General features: G+C 55.5%; 1 protein-coding gene across 1 annotated transcript; it reads left to right on the plus strand.

Moving 5' to 3' along the window:
• The first annotated feature begins 348 nt into the window (after positions 1 to 348).
• On the plus strand, positions 349 to 10425 carry ATP6V1B2 (ATPase H+ transporting V1 subunit B2). The gene is made up of 14 exons (XM_058859316.1): positions 349 to 488; positions 2466 to 2521; positions 3131 to 3229; positions 3826 to 3919; positions 4009 to 4086; positions 4540 to 4679; positions 4785 to 4886; positions 5349 to 5446; positions 6503 to 6626; positions 7471 to 7621; positions 7913 to 7995; positions 8076 to 8180; positions 8729 to 8858; positions 8948 to 10425. Exons 1-14 carry the CDS (start codon positions 380 to 382, stop codon positions 9082 to 9084), a joined length of 1506 nt encoding a protein of 501 aa, XP_058715299.1. The 5' UTR covers positions 349 to 379; the 3' UTR covers positions 9085 to 10425.
• Positions 10426 to 14096: the final 3671 nt, after the last annotated feature.

A 14096-nucleotide genomic window follows, 5' to 3' on the forward strand; every position in this document is an offset into this window, starting at 1 on the left:
CCTTTTCCTTTTCCTTTTCCTTTTCCTTTTCCTTTTCCTTTTCCTTTTCCTTTTCCTTTTCCTTTTCCCCTCCCTTTCCCTTTCCCTTTCCCTTTCCCTTTCCCTTTCCCTTTCCCTTTCCCTTTCCCTTTCCCTTTCCCTTTCCCTTTCCCTTTCCCTTTCCCTTTCCCTTTCCCTTTTTTCCTTTTCCTTTTCCTTTTCCTTTTCCCTTTCAGGACCTGGGACAGCTCCGGCCCCGCCCCTCGCCGCCGGTGGGAGTGGCCCGTGCGTCACTGGGCGTGGCCCGTGCGTCACTGGGCGTGGCCCGTGCGTCACTGGGCGTGTCCCCCTCCCCGCTATAACCGCGCATGCGCGGCCGCCCCCTCACAGCCGCTCCAAGATGGCGGCGGTGCGGGCGCTGCGCGGGGCTGTGAACGGCGCCGGGCCCGGCGGGCCCCGCGAGCAGGCGGCGGCGCTGACCCGCGATTTCCTGTCCCAGCCGCGCCTCAGTGAGTGCGGCCCGCGCGGGGGGGACCGGGGGGCTGCGGGGAGGGGACACCGGGCCGGCTCGGGGGCCGCAGCCTCGCGCCCGGGCAGGCCGCAGCCCCGGGCTCGCTCACCCCTCAGAACAGTCTGGGCTCGGGCTGTAATTAATCACCCTAATTAACCCCGGGAGCCGGGGAATTGGGCAGCCCAGCCCGCTGTGACACGGCCCGTCCCGTGTCATTCCCGGAAAGCTGGGATTTGTACCGGGAACGGGAAATGCTGGGCGTGGGATGGAGTCTGTTCCTGAGCGCTGAATTGAGAAATCGGGTGAAAAAGGGGAAATGCGGGGCTTTGCTCAAATCCCTTTACGGCAGCGCAGTGGGGAGAGATCGGGATGTGTACAGGTGTTTTTTCTGGCAGAAATTACATCAAGTGGCTTCTCCTGTGCCCTAAGTAGCACCAGGACCTGCCCAGCAGCTGCTGGGTCGTGGATCCTTGGGAAATATCTGTCAGGTTTGGAAACCAAATCCATCATTGCAATTCCAGGTCTTTACTCTGGGGCAGAGGCTTCTGTCAGGGTTGGAGCCAAGGTGACTCCAGAGTTTTCCATGTCGATTCTGGCTTTTCCCTGAACTGGCACCGAGCTGGGGATGGAAAATGTTCCAGGTTGCTTTTGGTTTGTTGTGGGACTGGTTGAGAGGCTGATTGAGGAAGGAGTGCTCATGAGATAGTCATGGGATGGAATGCCTCATTCAGGGGCAGGTTTTCCATGTGAAATGCCTCATTCAGGGTCAGGTTTTCCATTCCTCATTATCCCAATCCCATTCCCTATTATCCTGTTCCCATTCTCTATCTCCTGGCTCCATTCCCTGTTCCCAATCCCATTCCTGTTCTCATTCCCTGTTCCCAGTCCCAGCTGCGAGTCCCATTCCCCATATCCCAGTTGCCATTCCCCGGTCCCCCTCTCCCAGTTCCCAGACCCCATATCCCAGTTCCCGGTCCCCAGTCCCCATATCCCAGTCCCCCTGTCCCCATATCCCAGTCCCCCTGTCCCCATTCCCAGTCCCCCTGTCCCTGTTCCCCTATCCCAGTCCATTCCCCAGTTCCCAGTCCCCCTCTCCCGGTCGCCAGTCCCCCTCTCCCAGTTCCCATTCCTCATATCCCATATTCCAGCCCCGAGTCCCTTTCCCGGTTTCTGGCCTGCAAACCCTCGGGCTCAGAGCCGGTTCCTCCCCCTGGATAATCCTGGGAGCTCTCCCTGCTCGGGGCACAGGGCTGGGATAGGATTAAAGAGGGGCCAGGGCTCGGTCTCTGTGTGTTCAGGGGGATTTGAGGAGTAAAACTGAGGAAGGAGTTTAAGCCTGGCTCTGCTGAGCCGGCTCAGTTTGGTTCTCACTCTCCAGACCGGGCTTTGCTGCACTTCCAGGGCTCTGTGGCAGTGCAGACCCCTGGGGAGCTGCCAGGCCTGGGCTGCCCCGGTGCTGCTGCTGGGATTTGTGACCCTGGCTGGGCTCTGCATGGCCCCACTCTCCCATTTCCCCTCCTGGGCAGCAGTGAGGAGCAGCCCCAGCAGCTCCTCGTGACCCTGAGGGAGCTCTGACTCAGGATTTCCTCCAGCTGCCGGTCAAGTGATGCCTTTTCCCTGGGCTGACAGCAAAACCCTCCCTGGGATCACAGAAACACGGGATTGGTTTGGGTTGGAAGGGCCTTAAAGGCCACCCAGTGCCACCCCTGCTGTGGGGACACCTTGTGCTGTCCCAGGCTGCCCCGAGCCCCCTCCAGCCTGAGCAGGGAGCTCCTGTCACAGAAAACACCAGGATCACATCAATGCCACCTCCAGGGCACAGGAAAAATGCTGGACCCCCAATCCTGTCCCTAATCCTCCTTGCAGAGTTCCTAAAAACCAAAATCAGGCCCCAAATCCGAGCCTGGTGAGAGGAATGAAATGGAAAAGTGGGATGTGTGGGATATTCCTGACTCCTGCCTTGTGTTCTTTCCAGCTTACAAAACCGTGTCGGGTGTGAACGGGCCCCTGGTTATCCTGGACCAGGTGAAGGTAAATTCTCAGCTGCTCATGAAGCTTTTGGAGGGAGGGTTTCCAGGAAAAGCTGGGAAAGGGAAAATCCAGACTGCTGGGAAATTCCCCAGAGCCATTTTGATCCATTCCTGGGATAAATGGGAATGTGCAAATTCCTCTAAGGCTGGAGGAGAGGGAGACTTGTTGGGGAAGGGAAGGGAGCAGAGTTTGGGTTTCACCAAAGCCCTGGAGCTCTGGTTAAATTCCAAGCTGGAAAGAACCTGTTTGCTTTGTTCCTGACCTTTCTGTTTCCACATCAGTGCTCTGGAAAAGGGAGCTGTGGACACTCCTGGCTTCTTATCAGGCTGCTCTTAAGGGCAAAACTGCTGCAGGTTTTCCTTCTTGTCAGTCTGCACTGGGGCTTTCTGCCACTGTTTGGAACTCAGAGTTTTTAGAACTGATTCTGGCAGCTCCAACAGTGCAAATATTGTTTATTCCTATAAAAACAGCTTGAACCTGGGAGATTTCATATCTGGGAAGGAGTTTGGTTCCCCTGATAAAATTATTCTTAAAAACCCAGTTGTTTCCAGGCTTGGAGCTGGTGATTTTTGTTTTCTGGCTGGAGTTTAATGCCTTCCCTCTCCTCAGTTCCCCAGGTACGCCGAGATCGTGCACCTGACCCTGCCCGATGGCACCAGGAGGAGTGGGCAGGTGCTGGAAGTCAGTGGCTCCAAAGCTGTGGTTCAGGTAGGAGCAGGGAGCTCTTTTTCCATCATTTATTAATCAGGATGAGCCCTGAACCAAATCAAACCTTTCTGGAGATGTGTTCTTAAATGAAAACAACAAATCACCTGCTTATTCCAAGTGCATCAATAATTGTTGGAGATTTCTGACAGTGCACAGTGACGTTTTTTCTTCCATCCCCTCTGGATTTATTTCTATCCCACTGGATTCCTTTGCTGCTGGATTGAAGGAATCGCGTGGAATTTGCAGGATTGGATTCCAGATCAGCCCTGTGCTAAGTGGGTGCTGATATTTCTCCTAAAAAGCTGCTTCTTGTTCACATTAGTTTTGTCTGGGGAACTTGGCAGGGGGGGAAACACTTGAGGTGAAAGGAATTGCCCCAGGTTTGGTAGTTGTTGCTGAATTAGAAAATTTAAAAAGTCACAAATTCTTTTCAAAGCAGGGTTTTGTGGTGATTTCTACCAGCTCTTGAAGCCCTTTCCAGACCTTTCCTCCTTTGTGCCCTGGGGCTGCAGATGAAGCAGCGCTCAGGAGTTACTTTGTGAAGCACAAAACTTCTGTCCTGTGGTTTATTTTTATTTTCCCTGCTGCATTTGCAGGTATTTGAGGGCACTTCAGGGATTGATGCCAAGAAAACCTCCTGCGAGTTCACCGGGGACATCCTGCGAACCCCGGTCTCGGAGGACATGCTTGGTGAGGATTTGGGTGTGAGGAATGAACAGATGGACCCAAAATGATCTGGTTTTCACTGTAATTCTCATTTTTATTGTTGTTTCCTATAGGCAGAGTGTTCAATGGGTCAGGAAAACCCATAGACAGAGGCCCCATTGTCTTGGCTGAGGATTTCCTGGACATTATGGGTTTGTTCTTGATCCTTTTCTGAGGGGGGACAAAGTCAAACCTGGTGGGTTTCAGCTTTCTGAATTTATATATTTGGTTTAGAACACAAGATGGAACTTGGGATGAGTTTAATCTCCTTCCTGAGTGTGTGTGTGGCATCAAATTCTGAATTACCCAAGTGCAGGCACTTTTTTCTGTGATGTTTGGAAGCTGCTCTTTATTACTTGCAGACTTAATTCTACGACACCTAAAGGTGAAATGCTGATAACCTGGCAGGGTTTTAACTCCTCCCTGCCACTGCCATGAACATTTAACACCAGAGTCTTGGGCTCTGAAAGGCTCAGGTGTGACCAGGTGCAGCAGCAGATTTGTGGGTGTCACAGTGGGGTTTGTACCCCTTTATCAGGGGGTGTTTGATAAAGCTCCCAGCGTGTCCAGGGGGTAACTTTGTGTTCTCTCCAAAAATCCCACAGGCCAGCCAATCAACCCCCAGTGTCGGATCTATCCAGAGGAAATGATCCAGACTGGGATTTCGGCCATAGATGGCATGAACAGTATTGCCAGGGGACAGAAAATCCCCATTTTCTCAGCTGCTGGGCTGCCCCACAACGAGGTGAGGCCTCAGAGCTGCTCTTAAACCTGGTGGGACCCAAAACTAAACATCATCCTGGGCCATGGGACGGCATGAAATGCAAACCCTGGAATGTTTCTTGCCTAGATTGCAGCTCAGATCTGTCGCCAGGCTGGCTTGGTGAAGAAATCCAAAGATGTGATGGATTACAGCGAGGAGAACTTTGCCATTGTCTTTGCTGCCATGGGGGTGAGCCCACAGCGCTGGGGGAAAGTGGGGCTGGAGGGATCAGTGGGATTCTGTGAGGGGCTGAAGTCTGAGCAGGTTTTGTGTGTGTGGAATCGGAGAATGGGTGAAAATCTGAAGGCTGGAAGTGCTGGAGTCTGCCTCTGGGACAGGTTGCCCAGAGAAGCTGTGGCTGTGAAGTGTCTGAGGTTGGTCGAGGCTTGGAGCACTCTGGGATGGTGGGAGGTCCCTGCCCATGGCACTGGAGAGGTTTTTGGGGTCCCAAAGCATTCCATGGCTCCAGCAAAGCCTGGTCAGGATAAAGGATCTCAGACTTGATCTCCAGCCTGGAATTGCAGAAATTGCTCACTCTGGGAGTGTAGAGGAGCCTGATGGATGGAGATCTCTGCTGTGGGTTATTAATGAGCTCGTCAGCCCTTAATTGGGTGTGGAATGTGCCAAGTTAAACCCAGCACTGTGCTTCAGGTGAACATGGAAACCGCTCGCTTCTTCAAGTCTGACTTTGAGGAGAACGGCTCCATGGACAACGTGTGCCTGTTCCTGAACCTGGCCAACGACCCCACGTGAGTGGCCACTCCCTGAGGGGGGAAAGCTGGGAGGAACAAACCGGCTGTGGGGGATGGAGCCTCGCTGCTGGCCTGCAGGTGCCACTGGCCAGGGGGTTCTGTGGCAGCGGGGCTGCAGGAGGTGGGGTGGGGCTCGAGGTGGGGCTGCAGGAGGAGGAGGGGTGGGGGCTGCAGGAGGAGGAGGGGTGGGGGCTGCAGGAGGAGGAGGGGTGGGGGCTGCAGGAGGAGGTGGTGTGGGGGCTGCAGGAGGTGGGGTGGGGCTGCAGGAGGTGGAGCTGCAGGAGGTGGTGTGGGGCTGGTGGTGGAGGTGCAGGTGGTGTGGGGGCTGCAGGAGGTGGTGTGGGGGCTGCAGGAGGTGGTGTGGGGGCTGCAGGAGGTGGTGTGGGGGCTGCAGGAGGTGGTGTGGGGCTGGAGATGGAGCTGCAGGAGGTGTGGGTCAGGTGCAGCTCCAGGTGGAATGGAGATTAGGATGGTTAAAAGCTCTTCCCCACAGACAAGGTTTTTCATGTGTTCTTCACTTTTATCTATGATATGGCAACCTGGAATCATTTCTGGGTGCAGCTCATTAGCCAGACTAATTTCTAGTATAAAATCAGTTGAAATCAAGAGATGAATTTGGCCTCTTTGGTATTTCATACTATATGGATGATGTGAAGTCTCTAAATGATGAAATGCAGACATCTGACCCCAAAACTTAACTCCTCTTTTTAGAAGCCCTTTCCATTGATGTTTTTGTAGTCTTCAAAATTCAAGATAATGAGTTGGTGAATGTAAATGTGAAAGAGCAGCCAGGTGGTGTGGGGGCTGCTGCAGGTGCAGTGGGGCTGCTGCAGCTGCAGTGGGGCTGCAGCAGGTGGTGCCTGGAAGCTCCATGCAGCTCCCAGGTGTCACTGATGCAGCCTCGTGGTGCAGCATTGAGCAGGGATGGTGCAGCTGCAGTGGAGGCTGGTGCAGCTACAGTGGGGATGGTGCAGCTGCAGTGGGGCTGCAGCAGGTGGTGCCTGGAAGCTCCATGCAGCTCCCAGGTGTCGCTGATGCAGCCTGGTGTTGCAGCATCGAGCGCATCATCACGCCCCGCCTGGCCCTGACCACGGCAGAGTTCCTGGCCTACCAGTGTGAGAAACACGTGCTGGTCATCCTGACAGACATGAGCTCCTACGCCGAGGCTCTCAGAGAGGTGGGTGCTCATTAAGGTGTTAATTAATGCATTTATTGACAGGCTGGGTGTTGGCAGGAAGGGGTGGTGTGAAGTGAGGAGCAAAGCTGCTGCTCAAGCTGTTGGAATTAATATTCATATTAATATTCATTGAGATGGTTGGGAGCAGCCAGTGAGGATTTTAGTTGAAGCTGTTGGAATTAACATTCATTGGAATGGTTGGGAGCAGCCAGTGAGGATTTCAGTTGAAGCTGTTGGAATTGATGTTCATTGGAATGGTTGGGAACAGCCAGTGAGGATTTTAGTTGAAGCTGTTGGAATTGATGTTCATTGGGATGGTTGGGAACAGCCAGTGAGGATTTCAGTTGATCCTTCATTGGCTGGGATTTATTTCCCTGCTGGCAGTTCCACCCCTGGAAGTGCCCAAGGCCTGGTTGGACGAGGCTTGGAGCAACCTGGGACAGCGAGAGGTGTCCCTGCTGTGGTGGGGTGGGACTGGATGATATTTAAGTTTCCTTCCAAGCCAGAGCAGCCCATAATTCGTGAATCAGCAGTTTGATACCCTCATTGAGGATTGGCCTTGTCCTGTCCCTGACAAACACCTTGTGAGGATTGTCACATTGTGGATTGGCCTTGTCCTGTCCCTGACAAACACCTTGTGAGGATTGTCCCATTGTGGATTGGCCTTGTCCTGTCCCTGACACACCTTGTGAGGATTGTCACATTGAGGATTGGCTGCACTGACAGTCACCTCAGGGGGGTTTGTGTGGCTGCACGTGGCGGTGCTTGCTGCACCAAACCCGGGCAGACAGCAGCTCCCTGCGCTGGATCTGAGCCCTTGGCAATGTTTTTGTGGCTGCCCCAGGTGTCAGCAGCTCGGGAGGAGGTGCCTGGGCGCCGAGGCTTCCCTGGCTACATGTACACTGACCTGGCCACCATCTACGAGCGCGCCGGGCGCGTGGAGGGCAGGAACGGCTCCATCACCCAGATCCCCATCCTCACCATGCCCAACGACGGTGAGTCACAGCCAGGGGCTCTTGAGAAAGCTGCCTTTGGGGCACACAGACACACACTGGAGTTCTGTGGTTTTTTAGGTTTCCTTATTAGTCCAGATTTTGGCTGCATCGTGATAAAAATGCTTTGCCCTTTGAGGCCTCAGGCTTGGTGCTCCAATCCAAGAGCACTTGGGATTTGTGGAGGGAATAATTGCTGAAGTCACCTGGCAACAAAAAGCAGCAGCTCAGTGCTAAAATGGATATAAAAGGGCTGAAAATTTTCAAAACACTTTTGTGTTTTTTCCCCCACAGATATTACTCATCCCATCCCTGACTTGACTGGATACATCACTGAGGGACAGATCTACGTGGACAGGCAGCTGCACAACAGGCAGGTGTGTGCTGCTCACAAGGTGCTTAGGATTATCCTGAGTTTTTAAGGATTCCTGTTAATTCCTGGGTGCTTTTCCCCCAGATTTACCCCCCCATCAATGTCCTGCCCTCCCTGTCCCGGCTGATGAAGTCGGCCATCGGCGAGGGGATGACCAGGAAGGACCACGCCGATGTGTCCAACCAGCTGGTGGGTAAAAACCCCTCTGCCAACGGGGGCTGCTTCCCAAAACACCTTTGGCTGCCCAGATGGAAAGGCCAGAATCACTTGGGATCCAGAACATTCCTGTGGCTGCTTTTAATGCTTTCAGTGAGGGGTTTTGAGTTTGAGCAGGAATTGTGGATGATTAGAGAGGAGGGAGCAGCTGAGCTGGGGGTGTTCACCTGGAGGAGCTCCAGGGAGAGCTCAGAGCCCCTTGCAGGGCCTGAAGGAGCTCCAGGAGAGCTGGAGAGGGGCTGGGGACAAGGGATGGAGGGACAGGACACAGGGAATGTCTCCCACTGCCAGAGTGCAGGGATGGATGGGATACTGGGAAAGAATTCCCAATGACTGAGGGGTGAGGAAGAGCTGGGCTGGAATTCCCAGGGAATCCGTGGCTGCTCCTGGGTCCCTGGCAGTGCCCAAGGCTGGCTTGGGATAACCTGGGCCATTGGGAGGTGTCCCTGCCGTGCCAGGGGGGGGATGAGGTGATTTTGGGGGCCCTGTCAGCCATTCCATGATCCCTGTTCCCCTCCCAGTACGCCTGCTACGCCATCGGCAAGGACGTGCAGGCCATGAAGGCCGTGGTGGGCGAGGAAGCGCTGACCTCAGACGATCTCCTGTACCTGGAGTTCCTGCAGAAGTTTGAGAAGAACTTCATTGCTCAGGGTAAGGATCCCAGCAGCTGCCAGCGGGGCAGGGCTCATCCCAGCAGCATTCCCTGCCATTCCCACACCCTCCCATGGCTGTCCCCGCAGGGCCCTACGAGAACCGCACCGTGTTCGAGACCCTGGACATCGGCTGGCAGCTCCTCAGGATCTTCCCCAAGGAGATGCTCAAGAGGATCCCCCAGAGCACGCTGGCCGAGTTCTACCCTCGGGATGCCAAGCACTAGCCCGGCTCCCTGTGCCCCTGCTCCGTGAGACGCTGCTTTGGTTTCCTTTTCCATGTGTTGGTGTTCCCCTGTCGCCCTCCCAGCTCCAACCAGCAGCAGGTGACACTTGTGGCCGTGTTCCCACTGAGAGCAGTTTGGAAAATATCCCTTCTCCCAAGGCCTGGATCTCCAGGAGGATGTTTAGGCCAGCTCTAAAAATGTGCAATAGCCACCACGAGGTTTTGGGCTGTGAAATGAGTGTTTTGTGGGGTTTTCAAAGCTGAGCGTGACCAGAAATTGCCAATCTTCACTTTCAAAGCGTGGGTTAGAAAACGTGAGAGAGGAAATGTCACTTGCAGGACGACATTCCTTGGTGCAAAATGCAGGTTTTTAACCAGGGCTGCACATTCTGAGAGGTTTGTGGGAGCTGAGGACAGGGGGAGGTGACACTGGGGACTCCCCCATCAGCAAAGGTGGAAAAGTCCTCATCCCTTCAGAGGACAAAGGCCAGTGAGGACTTTTCCTGAAAGTAGCAGGATAAAGCTCAATTTCTGAAGTTTGCAGGGTAAATTTCCTCCTTCACCCTTTTCTGGTTGAATTCTGGAGATGCCAAACAGAGCCATCAGCTCAGTGTGAGCTCCGAGGTGTCACCACAGCTGTTGGTCATTCAAGGCTTGGTGCTGCTGCTGAGGGGAATCCTGAGAGGTGAAAACCAACCTAAAGCCTGGCCCAGGTGTGCTGCTGCGAGCTCAGCGTTTAAACCATGGCCTGGTCTACACAAGGCAACAGGAAAATAATAAAATTAGTGAAAAAAGGCAGCTTTTCACGTGAGAAAGGATATTTGAAACCTGCTCGAGGTGTGCTGGGCCCGTGCCGCGGCTGGAGCTGTTGTGGTTTGCACTCCAGGCACAGATTTGCCTCAGCCCTGAGCTCAGCATTCCCAAACTCTGCAATCTTGGCTGGGCAATTCCGTGTTGTTCCTTTTCCAACGGGTTCAGCCGAGGCTCCGGGCCTGCCGCTGCTGCTGGCACAATTCCATGCTTTTTCCAGGCTTTCCTGTAGTCTGAGCTCTGGTCTGGCTCACCAGAGCATGTTGCACCTCCCTGCACGCCTTCAGGCCCGTCTGGGAAGGTGCTAACATGACTGGAATGTGCTAATTCCAGCTTTCCCTGACGTCTCCCGTGTGCAGTTCTCTGGTTTGTTCCGTGTTCTCTGTGGCTGCGACGTTGTTCCAGTGCATTCCACCCAAAGCTGTGCCCAGTCTCTTTTTCCTGAGGTCAGGATGGGAGGGCGGAAGCCTTGGCATGAAAATACTTTAATGTAGAGAATCTCTAAATAAATTAAATATGGAAGGTGTTGAACGAACTTGAGTGGTTGTGGGGGTGGAAAACCACTCTGGCTGTGCAGCAGGGTGTTCCTGTCCCCAGGGAGCCTGGGAATGGGAATGGAGCAATTCCAGTGTGGATGAAGGGTCACTGGAGCCACCCCCCATTGTCCCTGGAGCTGGTGGCTGAGGAGGAGGAGGGTCTGACCTTCAGCCTGGGCCTGAGCAGTCACGGGGAAAGGCTTTGCAGGAATGTGCAGGGAATGTGATCCCTCTGTCCTCACACCCCTCCCTCTCCACGGGCTGGGGGAGGCTTGGAAACCTTAAACTCCTGGGAAATGAGCTTTGGGCCCCGGTTTGGTTGGGATTTTGGGTATGGGCAGGGTCAGTCAGTGACCCCAGCCCCCTCCCTGGGCATTGCTGTCACCCCTGGGCAGGGTCCAGGGCTGGGGTGGGGACAGCCCAAGACTGGCACAGGGCCCTGGAAAATGGGAATGGGAAACCAGGAATGAACAAAACCAGGAATGAACAAAGCCAGGAATGACAAACCTGGGAATGGCCAAACCAAACCGGGAATGACCGAAACCAGGAATGACCAAACCAAGCCTGGGAACAGCAAACCCAGGAATCAACAACCCAAAGCAGGAATGGCAAACCCAGCTCTGGGGGTCTGTGCTGGCCCTGGGGCTCAGCCCAGCGTTTCCCCCCGAGCTGCTCGGTGCTGTGGGGTGAACAAAGGGGTCGGGGCTGTTCGTGTGTCCCCTGGCAGGGCTCCTGTGACAGCTCCTGGCAGGGTCCCGATGCCTGTCCCGCCTGGGGACAGCAGGTACCGGCTCAAAGGGCCGTGCTGCTCTCCCAGCTGCCGCCGCCGGCCTTTTCCAAGCCGGCTGCTTTTTTAATTCAGATTTTTTTATCCCATAATGAGTAACGAGCAGCGCCCGGGGGCTCAGCCCCTCGCCAAGGGATGGCAGCCGGTCCCTGCCACGGGCACACGCCAGCTGTCCCCTCGCTGCGAGGGGAGGGGACAGCGCCGGCCGGGTCCCTCCCTGCCCCGGTGGCAGATGCGAGGCAGGACCGGCACCAGGCTGCTGGGCAGAGCTGCCGGGGCTCATTTGCACATCAAAAAGGGCTTTTTTGCACCCCAAACCCGGCCCTGCGAGCGCGGGGAGGCTCCGTTCAGTTCTGTCCCAGGCGCGGAGGAGGGTTTGGGTTTGGGTTTGGGTTTGGGTTTGGATTTGGGTTTGGGGCTGGCCCTGCCCCACATACAGCCAGACACGCGTGCGGTGCCAGCGGAGCGTTTAAAGGAGATGCAAATCGGCTTTTCTCCGGCTGGGGGCTGATTTGCATGCTCTCATTAATCCAACGATCCTCGCCGCTCCTGCGGCAGCTGGAGCCGAGCAGGGACCGCCCGGATGCTCCAGCCGGGCTCCTTCTCCTGTTTGCCCCCCAAAACCTGAGCCAGCGGTGCCGCCCAGGAGGTTCCGGAGCCACCCTGGTGATGCTGCACCGGCCCCCGAGCGAGCTCGGGCTGTCAGCACAGAATGATTTCCCCTGGCATTATCCGGCCTTGCTGCTCCTTCCCGCTCGTGTCTCCTGCAGGAGCGGGGTTCCAGCTTTCCTGGTGCTCTCCCAGCATCCAGCTTCCATCCCTGTGCTCTCCCAGCTTCCAACTTCCATCCTGGTGCTTTTCCAGCATCCAGCTTCCATCCTGGAGCTCTCCCAGCATCCAGCTTCCATCCCTGTGCTCTCCCAGCTTCCATCCTGGTGCTCTCCCAGTATCCATCTTCCATCCCTGTGCTCTCCCAGCATCCAACTTCCATCCTGGTGCTCTCCCAGTATCCATCTTCCATCCCGGTGCTTTTCCAGCATCCAGCTTCCATCCTGGTGCTCTCCCAGCTTCCAACTTCCATCCTGGTGCTTTTCCAGCATCCAGCTTCCATCCTGGTGCTCTCCCAACATCCAACTTCCATCCTGGTGCTTTTCCAGCTTTCAACTTCCATCCCAGTGCTCTCCCACCTTCCATCCTGGTATTCTCCCATGCCAGGTTTGTGCCAGGGAGAGGACAAGGCTGGCACAGCTCAGCCGCAGCTTCAGGAGAAGGGCTGGGACCATCTCCTGCTTTTTGGGAAAAGCAGCCCAGGGCCCTCAAGGCTGGGATTTGGGGTCTCCAGGGATGAGGTTTTGTCTTCTCTGAGCATTCCTAAGAATTCCCTGAGGTGTTGGTGCCCTCAGGGATGCTGCTCTCCCTCCTGGTGCTGCTGTGACCTCTGAGGGTCAGGGATGTTCCCTGGGAGCTCAGGGCTCTCCTTGCTGCTCCCTTGGCCCAGATTCCTGGGAAGGGCTGGGGTGACTGTCACAGGAGGGACCCTTCCCTCTCCAGCAGTTCCAAAATAAACTAAAAAGAAATAAACTCTAAAAATCAGTTTCCCTCACTGCCAAGATTTCCCTGGAAAGCAGCAGCAGGTGCCAGGTGCCTTTTTGGGGTGCCCAGATCCACCCCCTGCCCCGTGGGTGCAGCCAGATGGGGCAGAATGAGCAGAGTTACCTGAAACTGTGGAGTTTTCCCCATTTTCTGCTCTCCAACCTCCCCCTCTGCCTCGCTCCACGATGGGTTTTTTTGTGGAGTTGGTTTGGTTTGGAGCAAAACAGCTGAAATAGCCAAAATCTGTCCTTGGGTTTGTTAGAGCAGCCACGCTTCACATCTCCCTCGGGAATCGTTTTCCCTGGATCTCCTCAGGACTGGGATCTGCCTGCTCAGGGATGGTGGGGACGGGGTCAGGGTGAAATCAGGAGGGTGAGGCTGGGGGGCCGGAGGGATTATCCCACTCTCCCTGATCCAGCGGAGCTCAATCCCTGCTTTTCCATGCTCGGGTTATCCCAGCTGCAGAGCGGAGATAACTCCGGGCTGGAAAAAAGCAGGGCCAGGTGCAGGGATGTCCCCAGAGGGGATCCTGGTGGGCTGTGATAAATCCTGGTGGCTTGGGCATGGAAAATCCCCAGAACGCCGCCGAGGAGCCGGAGAGGCTGAGGAAGTTTTAAAAAATTTATTTATAAATAAAACCATAAAATTAACCAGTAGTTTACATCAGTCACCAGAAAGAACATACAAAAAACAAAACAAAAAAAAAACAAAATAAAGAAAACCTGCAGAAAAATAATTCTCTGTCCAGGCCGGAGCCGGGCGCGGCTCCCGGCCGGAGCGACACACCTGGAATGCGGCGGGCACACACAGCGGAGTTGTGCAAAGGCAGCACGGCGAGGCCTCGAGATCACATCATAGAGCTGGGGACGCGGGGACGTGGGGCTGGGGACGGCAGCGGGGAATCGCCGGACGGGAAAAGGTCGGGAAGGGCTCTGCTGCCCTCGGCACCCGGCTGGGCTCTGGGGGGCTCCGGGTGCAGAGCCCCGGGCGCGGGGCTGTGCCTTGGGGGACGCACAGGATCCCTCCTGGCATCGCCATCCCTGCTCCTTCAGTTTCCAGAACATCCTTCGGCAGGGCTGGGCGAGGGCTCGGCGCCCGCAGCAAGCTCAGGGTGGCTTTTTCCTGCGGGCTGCGGGCGAGGATCGGTTGTGCCGGTGCCAGAATGGGCTGGGCAGTGCCAGAACCGGCCAGACAGTGCCAGAACCGGCCAGACAGTGCCAGAACTGGCTGGGCAGTGCCAGAACCGGCCAGGCAGTGCCAGAACCAGCCAGACAGTGCCAGAACCGG

The sequence above is a fragment of the Poecile atricapillus genome, chromosome 29, assembly GCF_030490865.1.
Source record: "Poecile atricapillus isolate bPoeAtr1 chromosome 29, bPoeAtr1.hap1, whole genome shotgun sequence".
Lineage (NCBI taxonomy): Eukaryota > Metazoa > Chordata > Aves > Passeriformes > Paridae > Poecile > Poecile atricapillus.

What these genes read in the sequence shown, in the direction of transcription:
- ATP6V1B2 (XM_058859316.1), top strand. Translation starts at nt 380, where the DNA reads ATGGCGGCGGTGCGGGCGCTGCGCGGGGCTGTGAACGGCGCCGGGCCC. An exon ending in TTGTCTTTGCTGCCATGGGG is followed by an intron (nt 4,887 to 5,348) that starts GTGAGCCCACAG and finishes ACTGTGCTTCAG; the next exon opens with GTGAACATGGAAACCGCTCG. An exon ending in ACGCCGAGGCTCTCAGAGAG is followed by an intron (nt 6,627 to 7,470) that starts GTGGGTGCTCAT and finishes TGGCTGCCCCAG; the next exon opens with GTGTCAGCAGCTCGGGAGGA.